Source organism: Heterodontus francisci, chromosome 14 (assembly GCF_036365525.1).
Source record: "Heterodontus francisci isolate sHetFra1 chromosome 14, sHetFra1.hap1, whole genome shotgun sequence".
Lineage (NCBI taxonomy): Eukaryota > Metazoa > Chordata > Chondrichthyes > Heterodontiformes > Heterodontidae > Heterodontus > Heterodontus francisci.
In genome coordinates, this window is record NC_090384.1 from 25229504 (window position 1) to 25254750 (window position 25247).

A 25247-nucleotide genomic window follows, 5' to 3' on the forward strand; every position below is an offset into this window, starting at 1 on the left:
TGAACTCTCCTGCTTAATAAACCCACAATATTGCACTCCTCTCCTCAGTAAACTCACAATATTGAACTCCTCCCCTCAGTCAACCCACAATATTGAACTCCTCCTCTCAGTAAACCCACAATATTGACCTCCTCCCCTTAATCAACCCACAATATTGAACTCCTCCCCTTAATCAACCCACAATATTGAATTCCTCCCCTCAGTAAACCCACAATATTGAACTCCTTCCCTCAGTAAACCCACAATATTGAACTCCTTCCCTCAGTAAACTCACAATATTGAACTCCTCCCCTTAATAAACCCACAATATTGAACTCCTCCCCTCAGTATACTCACAATATTGATCTTCTCCCCTCAGTAAATCCACAATATTGAACTCCTCCCCTTAATCAACTCACAGTATTGAACACCTCCCCTCAGTCAACCCACAATATTGAACTCCTCCCCTCAGTAAACTCAATATTGAACTACGCCTCTCAGTAAACTCACAATATTGATCTTCTCCCCTCAGTAAATCCACAATATTGAACTCCTCCCCTTAATCAACTCACAATATTGAACTCCTCCCCTCAGTCAACTCACAATATTGAACTCCTCCCCTTAATCAACCCACAATATTGAACTCCTCCCCTCAGTAAACCCACAATATTGAACTCCTCCCCTCAGTAAACCCACAATATTGAACTCCTCCCCTTAATAAACCCACAATATTGAACTCCTCCCCTCAGTAAACTCACAATATTGAACTTCTCCCCTCAGTAAATCCACAATATTGAACTCCTCCCCTCAGTCAACCCACAATATTGAATTCCTCCCCTCAGTAAACTCAATATTGAACTACGCCTCTCAGTAAAACCACAATATTGAACTCCTCCCCTCAGTCAACTCACAATATTGAACTCCTCCCCTTAATCAAACCACAATATTGAACTCCACCCCTTAATCAAACCACAATATTGAACTCCTTTCCTTAATCAACCCACAATATTGAACTCCTCCCCTCAGTAAACCCACAATATTGAACTTACCCCCTCAGTAAACTCTCAATATTGAACTCCCCCCCCCTCAGTAAACCCACAATAATGAACTACTCCCCTCAGTAAACTCACAATATTGAACTCCTCCCCTCAGTAAACTCACAATATTGAACACCTCCCCTCAGTAAACCCACAATATTGAACTCCTCCAGTCAGTAAATTCTTAATATTGAACTCCCCCAGTCAGTAAACTCACAATATTGAACTCCCCCCCTCAGTCAACCGCAATATTGAACTCCTCCTTTCAGTAAACTCACAATATTAAACTGCTCTCCTGAGTGAGCCCACAATATTGAACTCTTCCCCGCAGTAAAACCACAATATTGAACTACGCCTCTCAGTAAAACCACAATATTGAACTCCTCCCATCAGAAAACCCACAATATTGGACTACGCCTCATTAAAACAACAATATTGAACTCCGCCCCGCAGTAAACCCACAATATTGAACTCCTCCAGTCAGTAAACTCACAATATTGAATTCCTCTCCTCAGTAAACTCAATATTGAACTACGCCTCTCAGTAAAACCACAATATTGAACTCCTCCCCTCAGTCAACTCACAATATTGAACTCCGCCCCTAGTCAACTCACAATATTGAACTCCTCCCTTCAGTAAACCCGCAATATTGAACTCCTCCCCTCAGTAAAACCACAACATTGAACTCCTCCCCTAAGTAAACTCACAATATTGAACTCCTCCACTCAGTAAACTCACAATATTGAACTCTCCTGCTTAATAAACCCACAATATTGCACTCCTCTCCTCAGTAAACTCACAATATTGAACTCCTCCCCTCAGTAAACCCACAATATTGAACTCCTCCTCTCAGTAAACCCACAATATTGACCTCCTCCCCTTAATAAACCCACAATATTGACCTCCTCCCCTTAATAAACCCACAATATTGAACTCCTCCCCTCAGTAAACTCAATATGGAACTCCTACCCGCAGTAAACTCACAATATTGAACTCCTCCCCTCAGTAAACTCAACATGGAAATCCTCCCCTTAGTAACCCACAATATTGAACTCCTCCCCTCAGTGAACCCACAATATGTAACTCCTCCCCTCAGTAAACCCACAATATTGAACTCCTCCCCTTAATCAACCCACAATATTGAACTCCTCCCCTTAATCAACCCACAATATTGAACTCCTCCCCTCAGTAAACCCACAATATTGAACTCCTCCCCTTAATAAACCCACAATATTGAACTCCTCCCCTCAGTATACTCACAATATTGATCTTCTCCCCTCAGTAAATCCACAATATTGAACTCCTCCCCTTAATCAACTCACAGTATTGAACACCTCCCCTCAGTCAACCCACAATATTGAATTCCTCCCCTCAGTAAACTCAATATTGAACTACGCCTCTCAGTAAACTCACAATATTGATCTTCTCCCCTCAGTAAATCCACAATATTGAACTCCTCCCCTTAATCAACTCACAGTATTGAACTCCTCCCCTCAGTCAACCCACAATATTGAATTCCTCCCTTCAGTAAACTCAATATTGAACTACGCCTCTCAGTAAACCCACAATATTGAACTCCTCCCCTTAATCAACCCACAATATTGAACTCCTCCCCTTAATCAACCCACAATATTGAACTCCTCCCCTCAGTAAACCCACAATATTGAACTCCTCCCCTCAGTAAACCCACAATATTGAACTCCTCCCCTCAGTAAACCCACAATATTGAACTCCTCCCCTCAATCAACTCACAATATTGAACTCCTCCCCTTAATAAACCCACAATATTGAACTTCTCCCCGCAGTAAATCCACAATATTGAACTCCTCCCCTTAATCAACTCACAATATTGAATTCCTCCCCTCAGTAAACTCAATATTGAACTACGCCTCTCAGTAAAACCACAATATTGAACTCCTCCCCTCAGTCAACTCACAATATTGAACTCCTCCCCTCAGTCAACTCAATATTGAACTCCTCCCCTCAGTCAACTCATAATATTAAACTCCTCCGCTCAGTCAACTCACAATATTGAACTCCTCCCCTCAGTAAACTCAATATTGAACTCCTCCCCTCAGTAAACTCAATATTGAACTCCTCCCCTCAGTAAACTCAATATTGAACTCCTCCCCTCAGTCAATTCAATATTGAGCTTCTCCCCTCATTTGACCCACAATATTGAACTCCTCCCCTTAATAAACCCACAATATTGAACTCCTCCCCTCAGTAAACTCACAATCTTGAGCTCCTCCCCTCAGTGAACCCAATATATTGAACTCCTCCCCTTAATAAACCCACAATATTGAACTCCTCCCCTCAGTAAACTCACAATCTTGAGCTCCTCCCCTCAGTGAACCCAATATATTGAACTCCTCCCCTTAATAAACCCACAATATTGAACTCCTCCCCTCAGTAAACCCACAATATTGAACTCCTCCCCTCAGTAAACTCACAATATTGAACTCCTCCCCTCAGTAAACTCACAATATTGAACTCCTCCCCTCAGTAAACTCACAATATTGAACTCCTCCCCTCAGTAAACCCACAATATTGAACTCCTCCCTTTAATAAACCCACAATATTGAACTCCTCCCCTCAGTAAACTCACAATATTGAACTCCCCCCCCTTAATAAACCCACAATATTGCACTCCTCCCCTCAGTAAACTCACAATATTGAACTCCTCCCCTCAGTAAACCCACAATATTGAACTCCTCCCCTCAGTAAACCTACAATATTGAACTCTTCCCCTTAATGAACCCACAATATTGAACTCCTCCCCTCAGTACACTCACAATATTGAACTCCTCCCCTCAGTAAACTCACAATATTGAACTCCCCCCCTTAATAAACCCACAATATTTCACTCCTCCCCTCAGTAAACTCACAATATTTAACTCCTGCTCTCAGTAAACTCACAATATTTTACTCCTCCCCTTAATAAACCCACAATATTGCACTCCTCCCCTCAGTAAACTCACAATATTGAACTCTCCCCTCAGTAAACCCACAATATTGAACTCCTCCCCTTAATAAACCCACAATATTGAACTCCTCCCCTCAGTAAACTCACAATATTGAACTGCTCCCCTCAGTAAACCCACAATATTGAACTCCTCCCCTCAGTTAACCCACAATATTGAACTCCTCCCCTCAGTCAACACACAATATTGAACTCCTCCCCTCAGTAAACTCACAATATTGAACTCCTCCCCTCAGTAAACCCACAATATTGAACTCCTCCCCTCAGTAAACCCACAATATTGAACTCCTCCCCTCAGTAAACACACAATATTGAACTCCTCCCCTCAGTAAACACACAATATTGAACTCTTCCCCTCAGTAAAGTCACAATATTGAACTCCTCCCCTCAGTAAACCCACAATATTGAACTCCTCCCCTCAGTAAAATCACAATATTGAACTCCTCCCCTCAGTAAACCCACAATATTGAACTCCTCCCCTCAGTAAAGTCACAATATTGAACTCCTCCCACCAGTAAACTCACAATATTGAAGTCCTCCCACCAGTAACCCCACAATATTGAACTCCTCCCCTCAGTAAAGTCACAATATTGAACTCCTCCCCTCAGTAAACCCACAATATTGAACTCCTCCCCTCAGTAAACACACAATATTGAACTCCTCCCCTCAGTAAACTCACAATATTGGACTCCTCCCACCAGTAAACCCACAATATTGAACTCCTCCCCTCAGTAAAGTCACAATATTGAACTCCTCCCCTCAGTAAACACACAATATTGAACTCCTCCCCTCAGTAAATTCACAATATTGAACTACTCCTCTCAGTAAACCCACAATATTGAACTCCTCCCCTCAGTAAACCCACAATATTGAACTCCTCCCCTCAGTAAACCCACAATATTGAACTCCTCCCCTCAGTAAACCCACAATATTGAACTCCTCCCCTCAGTGAAGTCACAATATTGAACTCCTCCCACGAGTAAACTCACAATATTGAACTCCTCCCACCAGTAAAATCACAATATTGAACTCCTCCCCTCAGTAAAATCACAATATTGAACTCCTCCCACCAGTAAACTCACAATATTGAACTCCTCCCCTCAGTAAAGTCACAATATTGAACTCCTCCCCTCAGTAAACTCACAATATTGAACTCCTCCCCTCAGTAAAGTCACAATATTGAACTCCTCCCACCAGTAAACTCACAATATTGAACTCCTCCCACCAGTAAACTCACAATATTCAACTCCTCCCACCAGTAAAATCACAAAATTGAACTCCTCCCCTCAGTAAAGTCACATTATTGAACTCCTCCCACCAGTAAACTCACAATATTGAACTCCTCCCCTCAGTAAAATCACAATATTGAACTCCTCCCCTCAGTAAAGTCACAATGTTGAACTCCTCCCACCAGTAAAATTACAATCTTGAACTCCTCCCCTCAGTAAACCCACAATATTGAACTCCTCCTCTCAGTAAACCCACAATATTGAACTCCTCCCCTCAGTAAAATCACAATATTAAACTACTCCTCTCAGTACACCCACAATATTGAACTCCTCCCCACAGTAAACTCACAATATTGAACTCCTCCCACCAGTAAACTCACAATATTGAACTCCTCCCACCAGTAAACTCACAATATTGAACTCCTCCCCTCAGTAAACCCACAATATTGAACTCCTCCCCTCAGTAAACTCACAATATTGAACTCCTCCCACCAATAAACCCACAAAATTGAACTCCTCCCCTCAGTAAAGTCACATTATTGAAATCCTCCCACCAGTAAACTCACAATATTGAACTCCTCCCCTCAGTAAAATCACAATATTGAACTCCTCCCCTCAGTAAAGTCACAATGTTGAACTCCTCCCACCAGTAAAATTACAATCTTGAACTCCTCCCCTCAGTAAACCCACAATATTGAACTCCTCCTCTCAGTAAACCCACAATATTGAACTCCTCCCCTCAGTAAAATCACAATATTGAACTACTCCTCTCAGTAAAATCACAATATTGAACTACTCCTCTCAGTAAACCCACAATATTGAACTCCTCCCACCAGTAAACTCACAATATTGAACTCCTCCCACCAGTAAACTCACAATATTGAACTCCTCCCACCAGTAAACTCACAATATTGAACTCCTCCCCTCAGTAAACTCACAATATTGAACTCCTCCCACCAGTGAACTCACAATATTGAACTCCTCCCACCAGTAAACTCACAATATTGAACTCCTCTCCTCAGTAAACCCACAATATTGAACTCCTCCCCTCAGTAAACTCACAATATTGAACTCCTCCCACCAGTAAACCCACAATATTGAACTCCTCCCACCAGTAAACTCACAATATTGAACTCCTCCCCTCAGTAAACTCACAATATTGAACTCCTCCCACCAGTGAACTCACAATATTGAACTCCTCCCACCAGTAAACTCACAATATTGAACTCCTCTCCTCAGTAAACCCATAATATTGAACTCCTCCCCTCAGTAAACTCACAATATTGAACTCCTCCCACCAGTAAACACACAATATTGAACTCCTCCCCTCAGTAAACTCACAATATTGAACTCCTCCCACCAGTGAACTCACAATATTGAACTCCTCCCCTCAGTAAACTCACAATATTGAACTCCTCCCACCAGTAAACCCACAATATTGAACTCCTCCCCTCAGTAAACTCACAATATTGAACTCCTCCCACCAGTAAACCCACAATATTGAACTCCTCCCCTTAATAAACCCACAATATTGAACTCCTCCCCTCAGTAAAAGCACTGTATTTTAGAAGTGCTGCTGCTGTATATCAGCCTGTGTTGTTGTTATTGTGCCCGTTTCACACAGGATTTGCTGCTGCGGTGCCAACTGGTACATGACACCTGGTCCATGTCATGCAGATGTAGAGATGGTTTTTGATGCCTGTTAATCTGAACTGGATGTCAGTATAATTAGAAAATAGTCATCCTGCAGATCGGCACCTGCAAAAGAATTATCCTCAACTTGTTCTCCGTTTTTGAATTGCATGGCAATATTATTGGATGCTGACAGCCTGCAGACCTCAGAACCAGGGGCTTGCACAAAATGTGGAGTAAAACTGTTTCCGACTTACCTTGCAAAAATTACTTTGTTTTGCAAGGATGAACAGTTAAAATAATTGCTACCCCTCATCATTTTTTAGTAGTGTATCTCCTTCCATCTGCTATTAACACTACAATGCAGCAGTCTTGTTTATCTGAACCAGTTTCCATTATCTTTCCAACTTTCCATTATCCTATTTTCCAGGTCTGCCCCAGCTCTGCTTACACAACACCTGCTCTCGGTTGTGACTGCTGCTCTGATCATCTCTCCTCCCTTCCTGTTGCAATCTACCTCCCCCTCCTCCCCCCGCTCCACAGTGTCAGGGTCTGATATGCTATGGTAGGACTCTGTGCCTTTTCTATGCTCTGATCCTAAAGGGGTGAGAGTGCAATGGAACCCATGGTGTGGAGAGGTCCCTTAGATCCCTGTCACACACCCCTCCATGCAGGCTTTCGGTCACTGTCCCAGGTTTTATTGGGAAGGTCACATGTGCACCCTTGGGCCAGAGGTGAAGGAAACACTTGTCTCAATGGCCTCCTCTAGTCCAGCACCCTTATTGGACTCATCACTCTTGGTAAAGCCTACACACGAGGGCTTCTCTCTGCACTCAATGCTTGGTATTCTGCGCTGGAGTTAAGGGGAGTGGTTGGGAAGGGGCTGGTGGGGGCGGGCGAATATCTGTGAGAGATTCACCTTCTGGAACTTTGGCAGAAGGGCTGTGGAAAAGCTGGAGAATCCATGTGGGAAATTCTCCCTGAATGGGTTCTGGGTGCGACAGTGGGTTCACAGCAGTGCATCACTCAGCAGCTGCAGAAAGTCTCCACATGATCAGCAACTCTGGGTGGACAGATTTCTGAAAACTTCATCAAACAATCTCTTGCCCCCAATATCCCCCCCCCCCCCCACATTAAACAACCTTCTCTTTTCCCCATCTCGAATATTTTTATCACTAACAAAGCTGTTCAGAGAACATTTTTTTTCACAGCCCCAATCATTTTCCTCCCTGATTGCCCACAGCAGTGCCCAGGAGATTGATCTGTAATTCCGGGAGACTCCAGGGCAACCCTGGAGGTTTGGCAGCCCTGAGTCTCCCGGAGATACTGGAGGACTGAGCATCTTGGACACAGACGCACGACCGGCTTTGCTCACAGCTGCTTCAATGGTGAAACATTCCACAACACAAGTCGCATCACAATTTTATTGACGATTCTTGAGGTAATGAATCCCACATTGTCAAACTGCTGCTGCACATGCACAAGGGACAGGGACACACAATACCCTCTTAATACAATAGAACTGGAAAGGTACAAGTCCGAGCGACAGAAACAGCATAAGATACGCGGATTAGAAAAAAACATTTCCAGAGGACAGTCATTTTCCAGTCTCATGACCCGGAACCCTCCACTTTGCAGTGCACTCCCACCAAACAGACACCGCCTGCCCGCCAGCTCTTCACACCTTCTTGGGCTTCCGGCCAACTTGGTAATAGTAATAGACACTGATGAGGATGAAGAACCCACGGCTGAACTGCAGTAGTGTTGCTCCCTGTGTTAGTGCTCCCCTTTCAAACAAGGGGATGGTCGTAACTGGAACAGAATGAAAAATCCCACTGTAATGATGAGCAAGAAGAAATCGCTGGGCTTTTTAGCCAAGATTCTAATCATTAACCATTGCTTTTTAGTGGATGGAGAGACAAACAAGCATTCGTCACTGACAATATTTTAATGACAAATAGAAGAGAATGCATGACATGTTGAAAAGTGATATACAGATATACATTATGCAATTATAAACAAACACAAGGGAATTTTCGAACCTGGTCTCCCAGCCATTACATCAAGGTGGCTCCCTCACACACCAAGATCCCAGTAATTAGTTGTTGGGGTTCTGCTGTTGGAAGGGGCTGGGGGTATGGAGCTATGGTGCGAGTGGGAGGGTTGAGATGGGGTATTGGAGGAATGGAGGTGGAGGGGAGTGCTATCATGTTAGAACAGTGGAAGAGGGGGTCTCTAGGGTGAGTGGGACAGGGACAGTGGAACTTGGGTTTGGCAGAGGCCTGGGGTCTGACCCATGCTGGCACACTTCTAATATACCATATGCTCCTGAAAAGGTGTCAGTATGAACCTTTGAGCTCAATATCCTAGAGTGTTATATTCAGTAAGAGACAGTACAATAAATTCTATTGACATTTATAAAAGCATCTCATCAAACTGAAACACCTGATGCAGGTCACACAATGAATTTGAATTGCAGTACTGTGACTAATTTTTATGCTTTCACATCAGGCAAGATAAGGTTGGGCTCAGTGTGATGCCCCCTGCAGCCAAATAACCTTCTGATTTTCAGAGTTGCAGCTCGCACAGGCTGCCTCCCCAGTCAACAGGAAGTGCTGGAGCACCACTGCCACCCTGTGGCCAAACATCACTACTGCAGCAGGAGAATCCATTTCTTACCAAGTACGGATAAGGGAGGCCATTCAACTCCTATGGCTCATCCTCTCATCGAACCTGATGGTTCTCCCATCACAACATCTTGTGAAAAACTTTAGAATTGTTATCTCCAGTATATAACTGAGAATCCCATTCTGGGGATTATCACATTGTCTTACACCCTGAGCATGCAATTTCCTGATATGTACTCGTGTTCACTTTCAGAAATAGCCGATTTTCTGTTCCACTTGGTACCTCATATCCCTCTAACAGATTCCTCTTTACTCGCCTCTCTTCATTACCCTCCCTTCACACCCTGGGATCAACCTCTTGAACCTTCTCTGTACAACCTCCTGGCCTTGGATGTTTTCCTTGTGCTGCAGAAGTGTGAAGTGCACGTAGTGTTGAAGGTGTGGTCTGCCTGGAATGGTGTCCAGTGTCCCAAGTGATGGCCTCACCAAGCTGACACTTAGCTCAGTGCCCTGCTTGTGCAGCTGATAATAATAATCTTCTCTGGCCTCCTTATCTCGAGAGACAATGGGTAAGCGCCTGGAGGTGGTCAGTGGTTTGTGAAGCAGCGCCTGGAGTGGCTATAAAGGCCAATTCTAGAGTGACAGGCTCTTCCACAGGTGCTGCAGAGAAATTTGTTTGTCGGGGCTGTTGCACAGTTGGCTCTCCCCTTGCGCCTCTGTCTTTTTTCCTGCCAACTACTAAGTCTCTTCGACTCGCCACATTTCAGCCCTGTCTTTATGGCTGCCCGCCAGCTCTGGCGATCGCTGGCAACTGACTCCCACGACTTGTGATAAATGTCACAGGACTTCATGTCACGTTTGCAGACGTCTTTATAGCGGAGACATGGACGGCCGGTGGGTCTGACACCAGTGGCGAGCTCGCTGTACAATGTGTCTTTGGGGATCCTGCCATCTTCCATGCCGCTCACATGGCCAAGCCATCTCAAGCGCCGCTGACTCAGTAGTGTGTATAAGCTGGGGATGTTGGCCGCCTCGGGGACTTCTGTGTTGGAGATACGGTCCTGCCACCTGATGCCAAGTATTCTCCAGAGGCAGCGAAGATGGAATGAATTGAGACGTCGCTCTTGGCTGACATACGTTGTCCAGGCCTCGCTGCCATAGAGCAAGGTACTGAAGACACAGGCCTGATACACTCGGACTTTTGTGTTCAGTGTTCGTGCGCCATTTTCCCACACTCTCTTGGCCAGTCTGGACATAGCAGTGGAAGCCTTACCCATGCGCTTGTTGATTTCTGCATCTCGAGACAGGTTACTGGTGATAGTTGAGCCCAGGTAGGTGAACTCTTGAACCACTTCCAGAGCGTGGTCGCCAATATTGATGGATGGAGCATTTCTGACGTCCTGCCCCATGATGTTCGTTTTCTTGAGGCTGATGGTTAGGCCAAATTCATTGCAGGCAGCCACAAACCTGTCGATGAGACTCTGCAGGCACTCTCCAGTGTGAGATGTTAAAGCAGCATCGTCAGCAAAGAGGAGTTCTCTGATGAGGACTTTCCGTACTTTGGACTTCGCTCTAAGACGGGCAAGGTTGAACAACCTGCCCCCTGATCTTGTGTGGAGGAAAATTCCTTCTTCAGAGGATTTGAACGCATGTGAAAGCAGCAGGGAGAAGAAAATCCCAAAAAGTGTGGGTGCGAGAACACAGCCCTGTTTCACACCACTCAGGATAGGAAAGGGCTCTGATGAGGAGCCACCATGTTGAATTGTGCCTTTCATATTGTCATGGAATGAGGTGATGATACTTAGTAGCTTTGGTGGACATCCGATCTTTTCTAGTAGTCTGAAGAGACCACGTCTGCTGACGAGGTCAAAGGCTTTGGTGAGATCAATGAAAGCAATGTAGAGGGGCATCTGTTGTTCACGGCATTTCTCCTGTATCTGACGAAGGGAGAACAGCATGTCAATGGTCGATCTCTCTGCACGAAAGCCACACTGTGCCTCAGGGTAGACACGCTCGGCCAGCTTCTGGAGCCTGTTCAGAGCGACTCGAGCAAAGACTTTCCCCACTATGCTGAGCAGGGAGATTCCACGGTAGTTGTTGCAGTCACCGCGGTCACCTTTGTTTTTATAGAGGGTGATGATATTGGCATCGCGCATGTTTCAGGGGTAATGCAATAATAATAATGATAATATTGCAGCTCTGCAATAACTGAGCAAAGTCTACCATAACTCTCCGATCGTGCCCAGTTCTCCCCCACCTCATCAAAGCTTTATTCTCAGTAACCAATATCTGCAATGAATTTCATCTCCTGCAGGGCTGATTTCATGACGGCGCATCAAGTTGATGCACAGAACCCTGGGAGTTGCCAGCAATGCCATCCGTCACTTGGCAGCAGGAGCAGGCAGAGTGAGCGATGGGCTGACAGGAGACCAGGATGTCCATTGCAGGACCCTTTTAGGAAGTCCAGACAGCAGACATAGATCACGGATACAGTGAAGCTCATCCCTCCGGTGGAATTCCGCGACCCACCATCAACCTGCTCGAACGGAGATTCCAGAGTATTTTCCCCCAACAGAATAGATGACTCAACTCTCCATCGACCCCACACCTTCCTATAACTGCAAGTGTCTGCTGCATACTGCATAATTTTACCAGCAGGAGGGGAGAAGGCAGACTGAGGAGGAACAGGGGGGCAGGGGAGGAATGGGAGGGGAAGTGCGAGGAACGGGAGGGGCAGTGGGAGGAACGGGAGGGGCAGTGGGAGGAACGGGAGGGGCAGTGGGAGGAATGGGAGGGGCAGTGGGAGGAACGGGGGGGGCAGTGGGAGGAACGGGAGGGGCAGTGGGAGGAATGGGAGGGGCAGTGGGAGGAACCGGGGGGCAGCGGGAGGAATGGGAGGGGCAGTGGGAGGAATGGGAGGGGCAGCGGGAGGAACGGGAGGGGCAGCGGGAGGAACGGGAGGGGCAGCGGGAGGAACGGGAGGGGCAGCGGGAGGAACCTGGGGGGGCAGCGGGAGGAACGGGAGGGGCAGCGGGAGGAACGGGAGGGGCAGCGGGAGGAACCTGGGGGGCAGCGGGAGGAACGGGAGGGGCAGCGGGAGGAACCTGGGGGGCAGCGGGAGGAACGGGAGGGGCAGTGGGAGGAACCGGGGGGCAGTGGGAGGAACGGGTGGGGCAGCAGGAGGAACCTGGGGGGGCAGCGGGAGGGACGGGAGGGGCAGTGGGAGGAACCGGGGGGCAGCAGGAGGAATGGGAGGGGCAGCAGGTGGAACCTGGGGGGCAGTGGGAGGGACGGGAGGGGCAGCGGAAGGAACGGGGGGGGGGGCAGCAGGAGGAATGGGTGGGGCAGCAGGAGGAACCTGGGGGGGCAGCGGGAGGGACGGGAGGGGCAGCGGGAGGAACGGGAGGGGCAGCGGGAGGAACGGGAGGGGCAATGGGAGGAACCGGGGGGCAGCGGGAGGAACGGGAGGGGCAGCGGGAGGAACGGGAGGGGCAGCGGGAGGAACGGGAGGGGCAGCGGGAGGAACGGGAGGGGCAGTGGGACCGTGGGCAGGGGAGGAATAGGAGGGGTAGTGGGAGGAACGGGAGGGACAGCATGATGTAAGATCATAAGAAATAGGAGCAGGACTGGGCCATTCGGCCTCTGGAGGCAGCTCCGCCATTCAATAAGATCATGGCTGATCTGACCGTGGCCTTAACTCCACTTTCCTGCCTATTCCCCAAAGCCTTTGACTCCCTTGTAGATTAAAAATCTGTCTCACCCAGCCTTGAATATATTCAATGACCCAGATCTCTGGGGAAGAGAATTCCAAAGATTAATGACCCTCTGAGGGAAGAAATTCCTCATTTATTTCTTAACTGGGAGGCCCCTTATTCTGAAACTGTGCTCCCGAGTTCTAGATTCCCCCACGAGTTCCAAGGTTAGGTTGGAAAAGCTGGGTTTGTTCTCCTTAGAACAAAGTAGTTTGAGAGGGGATTTAATAGTAAAGTACAAGATTATGACAGGCTTAGACAAGTTAGACAAGGAAAAACTGTTCTCATTAATAAATGGTACAAGGTCTAGGGGACACAGATTGAAAGTTTTGTGCAAAAGATGCAGGGGGAATATGAGGAAGCACTTTTTTACGTAGCGGGTGGTAATGACCTGGAACTTGCTGTCCACAAGGGTGGTGGAAGTGAAGATGATCAATGACTTCAACAGGAAGTTGGATGGCCCCAGAGAAATAGACTGGCAGGGCTCCGGGGATCGAGCGGGGGAGTGGGACTGACTGAATAGCTCTGTGGAGAGCCGGCATGGACTCGATGAGCCGAATGGCCTCCTTCTGCACCGTAAATGACTCTATGACCCTTCTCTGAACTGCCTCCAATGCAAGTATATCCCTCCTGAGACCAAAACTGTACAAATACTCTAGGTGTGGTCTCATAGTTGTAGCAAGACTTCCCTACTTTTATACTCCATCGGCCTTGCAATAAATGCCAACATTCCATTTACCTTCCCAATTAGTTGTTGTACCTGCATGCTTACTTTTGCAATTCATGTCTAAAGACACCTAGATCCCTCTGTAGATGTCTGTAGCCTCTCTCCATTGAAATAATATTTTGCTTTTCGATTCTTCTTACCAAAGTGAACAACCTCACATTTTCCCACATTACAAACCATCAGCCAAATCTTTGTCCACTCACTTAACCTATCTATATCCCCTTGCAGACACTTTGTAACCTCCTCACAACTTGTTTTCCCACCTTTCTTTGTATCATCTGCAAATTTGGCGACAACAAACTTGGTCCCTTCAGCCACGCCATTAATATAGATCGTAAATAGTTGAGGCCCCAGCACTGATCCCCGTGGCATTCCACTCATTACAGTTTGCCAACCTGAAAATGACCAGTTTATCCTGATGCTCTGTTTCCTGTTAGTTAGCCAATCCTCTACATGCTAATATATCACCCCCAACACCATGAGCTCTTATAATGTGTCGTAACCTTTTATGTGCACCTTACTGAATGCCTTTTGGAAATCCAAAAACAACACATCTACTGGTTCCCCTTTATCCACTCTGCTTGTTACATCCTCAAAGAACTCTAATAAATTTATCAAACACGATTTCCCTTTCATAAAACCATGTTCACTCTGCTTGATTGTATTAAGATTTTCTAAATGTCCTGCTACTACTTCCTTAATGATGGATTCTAGTATTTTCCCAATGACAGATGTTAAGCTAACTGGCCTTTAGTTTTTGGCTTTCTGTCTCCCTCCTTTCTTGAATAGACATGTTACATTTGCAATTTTCCAATTCGCAGTGACCTTCCCAGAATCCAGTGAATTTGGGAAGATTACAACCCATGCATCCACTATCTCTGCAGCCACTTCTTTTAAGACTCTAGGATGCAGGCCTTCAGGTCCAAGGGACTTGTCAGCCTTTAGTTTTCCAGTACTTCTTCTCCAGTGATCATGATTGTTTAAAGTTCCTCCCTCCCTTTTGCCCCTTGATTTTCTGCTAGTCTTGGGATGCTTTTTGTGTCTTCTACTGCGAAGATAGATACAAAATACTTGTTCAAAGTCTCTGCCATTTCCTTGTTTCCCATTGTTAATTCTCCAGTCTCATCCTCTAAGGGACCAACATTTACTTTAGCTACTCTCCTCCTTCTTTATATATTTGCAGAAGCTCTTACTGTTTTTATATTTCTTGCTAGTTTCCTCTCGTATTCTCATTTCTCCCTCTTCATTTTTTTGAGTCATCCTTTGCTGGTTTCTAAAATTTTCCCAAACTTCCATCCTCCCACTAATCTTCACAGCACTTTTTCTTTCACATCTTTTCTTTCAATTTGACACCATCCTTAACTTCCTTAGTTAGGACCCTGGGCAGAGTAGGAACAGGAGGGGCAGAAGGACTCTGGGCATTTATCTGTGGAATAGCTCACAGGCTGAAGTGATTCCTTCATAACTCACCTAAAAGCTGCACTGTAAAGTAACAGGCTTCTGTGAGGAGTGTCCATCTGATTATAATCTTCTCCGCTGTGTATAAAGCATTCCACATTATCAGGGAAATACCTGGAGTAGAAAGAAGAACAGAGCAATACATCTGGGTACTTGGTTAAGATGGTGCCATCCCCACAGGGCACCCACACACCTCGCATCGCACAGTGGCCTCTGCTCCACATACTACCCACTCCCCAGGACTGGTGCCCCAGTCAGGCCTCTGCCAATGTACTGGCCAGGATGTGGGGGGTGGAATCCTGTTTCAACAATGACTTGTATTTATATATTACATAGTTAAAAAAATAATCAGACAAAAATCAGACAAAAGGAAGGGACAGATTTTCAGGAGGACCTTATAGGAGGAGAGAGCAGTGCAGAGGTTTCGGGAAGGATTTCTGAAGTTTAAGGCTCAGGCAGCTGAAGACACAGCCACCAATGGTGGGGTGAAGGGAGTGGAGATGCACAAGAGGAATTCAGCAGCAGATGAGCTGAGGCAAGGGCAGAGACAGGCAATGTTACAGCAGTGGAAATAGGCAGTCTTGGTGAGGAGAGGACATGGGGCCGGAATGTCAGTTCAGGGTCAAATAGATAGCCAACATTGCCTGTCTGGAGCAGCTTCAGAGAGTGGCCCCGGGGGGGATGGGCCAAAGGCAACGACTTTGGTCTTCCTAATGTTTAACTGGAGGACATTGCCACTCATCCACTGTCCAGATATTGTCAAATAGTGTGGAGAGTCAAGAGAGGTGGTGGAGAGATAGAGCTGGGTGTTATTAGTGTACATGTAGAGCCTATTTAAGGTGAAGTAATCTCATACTGCATACAGTTCACTATGTAATGGGCTTAAAGTGGACTGGTCCTCATACAGTACAGAACGTTATGGGTTAAAGGTGGACTGCTCCCTGTACAGTACAGTGTGTACTGGGCTTAAGGTGGTTTGCTCCCTACACAGTATGTGTAATGGCCTTCAGGTGGACTGCTCCCTGTACAGTTGTGTGTAAGAGTTTAATGTGGACTACTCTCTGTATAGTGTGTAAGGCACTTAAGGTGGTCTGCTCCTCATACACTACAGTGTGTAATGGTTTTAAGGTGAACTGCCCCCCATACCATGCAGCATGTGTAAGGGTTTAAGGTGGACTGCTCCTGTACAATGTGTAATGGGTTTGAGGTGGACTCCTCCCTGTATAGTACAATGTGTAGTGGGTTTAAGGTGGACTCCTCCCTGTATAGTACAGCATGTGTAACAGCTTTGAGGTGTGGACTGCTGTCTGTACAGTAGTGTGTCATGGGTTAAGTTGAATTGATCCCCAAACTGCATGTGTACAGCATATGTAATGGGTTTTATGTGGACTGCTCCCTCCAGAGTAATGTGTGTAATGGGTTTATGGTGGACTGCTCCCTACAGAGTAATGTATGTAATGGGTTTAAGGTGCACTGTTCCCTCCAGAGTAATGTATGTAATGGGTTTAAGGTGGACTGTTCCCTGTACAGTTCTTAGATGTACAATGGCACTATCTTATAGTGTATACTTACTGAGAAGGGCTCCTCCGTACAGTCTCACAGACATTTTAGTGCTGGATCCGTCTTCATCAAAGACAGCTTCATAAAGGCGCTCGGGAAAGGTAAGAGCCTGGGAAACAGAGAGACAGAGACATATTTACTGCTAACGTTCAACACACTGCACCTGTCCCTATACAGTGCATGGGTAAAATCCATTATGTGTCTCACAGAATTGTTACAGTGCAGAAGGAGGCTTTTCGGCCCATCGTGTCTGCACTGGTTCTCTGAATAAGCATTTCACTGAGTCCCATTCCCCTGCCTTCTCCTTGTGACTCTGTACATTCTTCCTTTTCATATATCAGTCTAATCCTTGGTGAATGCTTCAATTGAACCTGCCTCCACCGCGTTCTCAGACAGTGCATTCCAGACCTTAACCACTTCCTGCGTGAAAAAGTTTTCCCTCAGGTCACTTTTTGGTTCTTTTACCAATTACTTCAAATCTGTGCCGTCTCGTTCTTGACCCTTTCACGAGTGGGAACAGTTTCTCTCTATCTACTCTGTCCAGACCCCTCATGATTTTGAATACCTCGATCAAATCACCTCTCAGCCTTCTCTTCTCCAAGGAAAACAGTCCTAACTTCTCCAATCTATCTTTATAACTGAAATTCCTCATCCCTGGAACCATTCTCGTGAATCTTTCCTGTACTCTCTCCAGCGCCCTCACCTCTTTCCTAAAGTGCGGAGCACAGAATTGGACGCAATACTGCAGCTGAGGCCGAACTAGTGTCTTATACAAGTTCAACATAACTTCCTTGCTCTTGTACTCTATGCCCCTATTAATAAAGCTTAGGATACTATATGCTTTATTAACTGTGCTCTCAAGCTGTCCTGTCACCTTTAATGACATATGCACATATACACCCATGTGCCTCTGCTCCTGCACCCCCTTTAGAATTGTACCCGTTATTCTATATTGTCTTTCCATGTTCTTCCTACCAAAATGAATCACTTCACATTTCTCTGCATTGAACTTCATCTGCCACCTGTCTGCCCATTCCACCAACTTTTGAAGTTCTACACTATCCTCCTCACAGTTCACAATGCTTCCAAGTTCCGTATCATCCACAAACTTTGAAATTGTGCCCTGCACACCAAGGTCTAGGTCATTAATATGCATCAGGAAAAGCAAGGGTCACAACATTGACCCCTCCGGAACTCCACTACAAACCTTCCTCCATCTCCATTAACTACTACTCTTTGTTTCCTGTCACTCAGTCAATTCCGTATCCATGTTGCTACTGTCCTGTTTATTCCATGAGCTATAACTTTGCTCACAAGTCTGTTGTGTGACACTGTATCAAATACCTTTTGAAAGTCCATGTATACCACATCAACTGTATTGCCCTCATCAACCCTCTCTGTTACCTCCTCAAAAAACTCCAGCAAATTAGTTAAACATGATTTTCCCTTAAGGAATCCATGCTGGCTTTCCTTAATTAACCCGCATTTGTCCAGTTGACCTTTTTGTCCAAAATTCATCTTTCTAGATGTTTCCCCACTGAAGTTAAACAGACTGCCCTGTAGTTGCTGGGCTTATCTTTACAACCTTTTTTGAACAAGGATGTAACATTTGCAATTCTCCAGTCCTCTGGCACCACACCCAAATCTAAAGAAATCTGAAAAATTACAGCCAGTGCCTCTGCGATTTCCACTCTCACTTCCCTCAGTAACCTTGGATGCATCTCATCTGGTCCTGGTGCCTTACCCACTGTAAGTACAGACAGGCTATCCAATACCTCTTCCTTATCAATTTTAAACCCTTCTAGTGTCTGTTACCTCCTCTTTCACCATTGCCTGGGTTGCATCTTCTTCCTTGGTAAAGACAGACGCAAAGTATTCATTTAATACCTCAGCTATGCCCACTGCCTCCATGCACAAATCCCCTTGTTGGTCCCTAATCGGCCCCATTCTCCTTTCACCGCCATATTACTATTTATATGTCTATAGAAAACTTTGGGATTCCCTTTTATGTTAACCGCCAGTCTCATTTCATACTCTCTCTTTGCTTCTCTTATCTACTTTTTCACTTCTCCTCTGAACCTTCTATATTCAGCCTGGTTCTCAAGAGTATTTTCTATCTAGCATCTGGCTTCAGCATACTTTTTCTTCTTTATCTTAATCTCTACCTCTTTTGTCATCCAGGGAGCTCTGGATTTGTTTGCTCTACTTTTCCCCTTCAAGGGAACATACCTTGACTGCGCCCGAACTAGCCGCTGTTCTGAAGGTAGCCCAGAGTTCAGCTGCTGTTTTTCCTGCCAACCTTTGATTCCAATTTATTCGCTCCAGCAAAATTCTTACCCCATTGAAGTTGACTTTCCCCCAGATAATTATTCTTACACTGGATTGTTCTTTGTCCTTTTGCATAGTCAACCTAAACCTTATAACGCAATGATCAGTGTCCCCTAAATGTTCCCCTACTGACGATCCACTTTTCCCACCTCATTCCCAAGAACCAAGTCTAGCAGGGATTCATTTCTTTCCTTTCTTATTGGACTGGAAACATACCATTGTAGAAAATTTTCCTGAATACACTCGAGGAATTCTTGCCCCTCACTGTCCTTTACACTACTATTATCCCAGTCTATGTTTGGATAATTAAAGTCCCCCATTATAACTACTCTATAATTTTTGCACCTCTCTGTAATTTCCTTGCAAATCTGTTCCTCCATGTCCTTCCCACTAGCTGGTGGCCGATAGACAACACCGAGCAATGTAACTGCACCTTTTTTGTTCCTTAGCTCTAGCCAAATAAATTCTGTTTTCAACCCTTCTGGGATATCCTTTTTCTCCAGCACTGCAATGTTCTCCTTAATCACCTCTCCCCTTTTTTCCCTTTCCTATCTTTTCTAAATACCTTTTATCCAGTCCTGCCCTTCTTTGAGCCAGGTCTCTGCTATAACCACAACATCATATTTCCACATGGCAATCTGCGCCTGTACCTCACCAATCTTATTAACCACACTCTGTGTAGTCACATGCATGCACATTAACCCTGATTCAGACTTTTGGCTCTCCTATACAACACATACTGTAAAATGAAAAGATTACAACAATGGAGGAACCCATCCTACCTGCCAGGACTGGGTACACTGGTGATGGAGACTCAGGTACACATGGACTATAAAATCAGAAATATGGAAGCCCTGCTTCTGCTGAAAGAAACTGTCTCCAAATAGTACCGACATTCCGAGGTGATTGGCTTTCAGACGAGCCTCAATTCTCAAATAAAACTAAATGCAGGCAGGGAGGAAAGCAGCTGTAATGGGTTCTTTATGTTGTCTGATGCAACATAAATGATGTGTGGAGTCCAGTTATGTTGAAGATCTCTAACAGGAATATTAACAGCTAAACTATTATATAAAGTATTTACAGAACCTTCATGTGGGTGTTACAGTTGCAAAGTGATGCTGGCTTGGAGTCACATGACTACATCCTGGCATTCAGCTCATTAGCATACTAAGATCTTAAAGGAAAATCACTCTTAAAGGCAGCCCATGAGAGTGGGAGGCAATGAGCGAGGCAGGGAATAACAGAACTGCACAACACATGTTTAACTACGTGAACAGTTCTTAGCAGATGCTGTCTCAGATGTGCTCACACAGATAATGCAGTTGAATAACTCAAGATATTTTTAGTCTCCAGCCACCTCCACTCAATTACAAATGCTAATTGGTTACCTCACAGAGACAAAAGTATTTTGCTTTATGTAACGTTAAATATCAAAACCCTCCAGGAACTGCACAGCCCCTGTGATATTCACCAGTTGCTTCTAAGCTCCTATTAGCAGCACCTCACTACAAACTGTCGTATGGATCTTCAATTATTGCAGCCACAATTTAAAGGTACACAAAGAAGGCATTACCAGCCTGAAAGTCACATATCCAAATTTGACGATGACACAAAGATAGGTGGCATTGTAAGCGGTGCAGATGGAAGCATAAAATTACAAAGAGATATTGGTAGATTAAGTTAATGGGCAAAACTGTGGCAAATGGATTTCAATATAGGCAAATGTGAGGTCATCTACTTTGGGCTTAAAAAGGTTAGAACAGGGTACTTTCTAAATGGTGAAAAGCTAGGCACAATGATGGTCCAGAGAGACTTGGGAGTTCAGGTACAGAAAATAATCAAAAATGCAAATGGAACGCTGGCCTTTAGATCCAGAGGCCGAGAATACAAGGGGGTAGAAGTCAGGCTTCAGCTATACAAAGCCCTGGTTAGACACATCTGCAGTACTGTGAGCATGACACCTTCGGCAGGATATGTTGGCCTTGGAGGAATGCAGAGTAGATTTACCGGAATGATACTTGGACTCTAAGTGTTACATTACAAGGAAATTAAACTAACCAGGGTTGTATTCCCTAGAATTTAGACAGTTAAGTGGTGATTTGATCGAAGTTTTCAAGATATTAAGGGGAACAGATAGAGAGTCGATAGAGAAAGAAACTATTTCCACTGGTGAAGGAGTCAAGGACTAGGTTAAAAATTAGAAACAGACTTTCAGGAGTGAAGTTAGGAAACAATTCCACACACAAAAGGTGGTAGAAGTTTGGAACTCGCTTCGAAAGTGGTAATTGATGCGAGGTCAATTGTTAATTTTAAATCTGAGATTGATTGATTTTTGTTAACCAAAGGTATTAAGGGATTTGGGATAAAAATGGGTAAATGGAGTTAGGTCACAGATCAGCCATGATCTTATTGAAAAGCAGAACAAGCTCAAGGGGCTAAATGGTCCACACCTGTTCCTGTATTCTGATATTTGTAGCACCAGGAGAACAGAGTACATTTATTGCCATCGCAGGGGAATCCCGCAGTACATTTATCCCCGGAGTAGGGGAATCCCACAGCACAATTATCCCCAGCGTAGGGGAATCCCACAGTACATTTATCCCCGGAGTAGGGGAATCCCACAGTACAATTATCCCCAGCGTAGGGGAATCCCACAGTACATTTATCCCCGGAGTAGGGGAATCCCGCAGTACATTTATCCCCGGAGTAGGGGAATCCCACAGTACATTTATCCCCGGAGTAGGGGAATCCCACTGTACATTTATTCCCGGAGTCGGGAAATCCCGCTGTACATTTATCCCCGGAGTAGGGGAATCCCACAGTACATTTATCCCCGGAGTAGGGGAATCCCGCAGTACATTTATTCCCGGCGTAGGGGAATCCCGCAGAACATTTATCCCCGGAGTAGGGGAATCCCGCAGTACATTTATCGCCAGAGTAGGGGAATCCCGCAGAACATTTATTCACGGAGTAGAGGAATCCCGTAGAACATTTATTGCCGTTGTAGGGGAATCCCGCAGTACATTTATCCCCGGAGTACAGGAATCCCGCAGTACATTTATCCCCGGAGTAGGGGAATCCCGCAGTACATTTATCACCGGAGTACAGGAATCCCGCAGTACATTTATCCCCGGAGTACGGGAATCCCGCAGTACATTTATCCTCTGAGTAGAGGAATCCCGCTGTACAATTATCCCCTGAGTAGGGAAATCCCACCGTACATTTATCCCCCCGGAGTAGGGGAACCCCACAGTACATTTATCCCCGGAGTAGAGGAATCCCGCAGTACATTTATCCCCAGAGTAGGGGAATCCCGCAGTACATTTATCCCCGGAGTAGGGGAATCCCGCAGTACATTTATTCACGGAGTAGGGGAATCCCGCAGTACATCTATCCCCGGAGTAGAGGAATCCCGCAGTACATTTATCCCCGGAGTAGAGGAATCCCGCAGAACATTTATTGCCGTCGTAGGGGAATCCCGCAGTACATTTATCCCCGGAGTAGGGGAATCCCACAGGACATTTATACCCGGAGTAGGGGAATCCCGCAGTACATTTATCCTCGGAGTAGGTGAATCCCACAGGACATTTATCCCCGGAGTACAGGAATCCCGCAGTACATTTATCCCCGGAGTAGGGGAATCCCGCAGTCCACTTATCCTCGGAGTAGGTGAATCCCACAGGACATTTATCCCCGGAGTACAGGAATCCCGCAGTACATTTATCCCCGGAGTACAGGAATCCCGCAGTACATTTATCCTCGGAGTAGGTGAATCCCACAGGACATTTATCCCCGGAGCACAGGAATCCCGCAGTACATTTATCCTCGGAGTAGGGGAATCCCGCAGTACATTTATCCCCGGAGTAGAGGAATCCCGCAGTACATTTATCCCCGGAGTAGAGGAATCCCACAGTACATTTATCCCCGGAGTAGAGGAATCCTGCAGTACATTTATCCCCGGAGTAGAGGAATACCACAGTACATTTATCCCCGGAGTAGAGGAATCCCGCAGTACATTTATTCCCGGCGTAGGGGAATCCCGCAGTACATTTATCCCCGGAGTAGAGGAATCCCGCAGTACATTTATCCCCGGAGTAGAGGAATCCCGCAGTACATTTATTCCCGGCGTAGGGGAATCCCGCAGTACATTTATCCCCGGAGTAGGGGAATCCCGCAGTACATTTATCCCCGGAGTAGGGGAATCCCGCAGTACATTTATCCCCGGAGTAGAGGAATCACGCAGTACATTTATCCCCGGAGTAGAGGAATCCCACAGTACATTTATCACCGGAGTACAGGAATCCCGCAGTACATTTATCCCCGGAGTACGGGAATCCCGCAGTACATTTATCCCCAGCGTAGGGGAATCCCACAGTACATTTATCCCCGGAGTAGGGGAATCCCGCAGTACATTTATCGCCAGAGGAGGGGAATCCAACAGTACATTTATCCCCAGCGTAGGTGAATCCCGCAGTACATTTATCACCGGAGTACAGGAATCCCGCAGTACATTTATCCCCGGAGTACGGGAATCCCGCAGTACATTTATCCTCTGAGTAGAGGAATCCCGCTGTAGAATTATCCCCTGAGTAGGTGAATCCCGCTGTACATTTATCACCGGAGTAGGGAAATCCCACAGTACATTTATCCCCCCGGAGTAGGGGAACCCCACTGTACATTTATCCCCGGAGTAGAGGAATCCCGCAGTACATTTATCCCCGGAGTAGAGGAATCCCGCAGTACATTTATTCCCAGCGTAGGGGAATCCCGCAGTACATTTATCCCCGGAGTAGGGGAATCCCACAGTACATTTATCCCCGGAGTAGAGGAATCCCGCTTTACATTTATCCCCGGAGTAGGTGAATCCCACAGTACATTTATCCCCGGAGTAGGGGAATCCCACAGGACATTTATCCCCGGAGTTGGGGAATCCCGCAGTACATTTATCCTCGGAGTAGAGGAATCCCGCTGTACATTTATCCCCGGAGTAGGGGAATCCGCAGTACATTTATTCCCGGCGTCGGGTAATCCCGCAGTACATTTATCCTCGGAGTAGGGGAATCCCACAGGACATTTATCCCCGGAGTACAGGAATCACGCTGTACATTTATCCCCGGAGTATGGGGATCCCACAGTACATTTATCCCCGGAGTAGGGGAATCCCGCAGTACATTTATCCTCGGAGTAGGGGAATCCCGCAGTACATTTATCCTCGGAGTAGGGGAATCCCACAGGACATTTATCCCCGGAGTAGGGGAATCCCGCAGTACATTTATTCCCGGAGTAGGGGAAACCGCAGTACATTTATCCCCGGAGTAGGGGAATCCCGCAGTACATTTATCCTCGGAGTAGGGGAATCCCACAGGACATTTATCCCCGGAGTACAGGAATCACGCTGTACATTTATCCCCGGAGTAGGGGAATCCCGCAGTACATTTATCCCCGGAGTAGAGGAATCCCACAGTACATTTATCCTCGGAGTAGGGGAATCCCGCAGAACATTTATTGCCGTCGTAGGGGAATCCCGCAGTACATTTATCCCCGGAGTAGGGGAATCCCACAGGACATTTATCCCCGGAGTAGGGGAATCCCGCAGTACATTTATCCCCGGAGTAGGGGAATCCCGCAGTACATTTATCCTCGGAGTAGATGAATCCCACAGGACATTTATCCCCGGAGTACAGGAATCCCGCAGTACATTTATCCCCGGAGTAGGGGAATCCCGCAGTACATTTATCCTCGGAGTAGGTGAATCCCACAGGACATTTATCCCCGGAGTACAGGAATCCCGCAGTACATTTATCCCCGGAGTACAGGAATCCCGCAGTACATTTATCCTCGGAGTAGGTGAATCCCACAGGACATTTATCCCCGGAGTACAGGAATCCCGAAGTACATTTATCCTCGGAGTAGGGGAATCCCACAGGACATTTAT

At 46.1% G+C, this 25247-nt stretch overlaps 1 protein-coding gene across 2 annotated transcripts in view; it reads right to left on the minus strand.

Moving 5' to 3' along the window:
- Positions 1–8270: 8270 nt before the first annotated feature.
- Positions 8271–25247, minus strand: part of tp53i11b (tumor protein p53 inducible protein 11b) — a 238178-nt gene continuing 221201 nt past the window's right edge. For both annotated transcript variants that reach the window (XM_068045915.1, XM_068045914.1), the window contains exons 5-7: positions 16997–17093; positions 15437–15538; positions 8271–8672 (exon numbers count right to left, since the gene is read on the minus strand). In XM_068045915.1, coding sequence (XP_067902016.1) covers positions 8539–8672; positions 15437–15538; positions 16997–17093 — 333 coding nt within the window. In that variant the 3' untranslated portion in view covers positions 8271–8538. The remainder of the gene's footprint in view (positions 8673–15436; positions 15539–16996; positions 17094–25247) is intronic.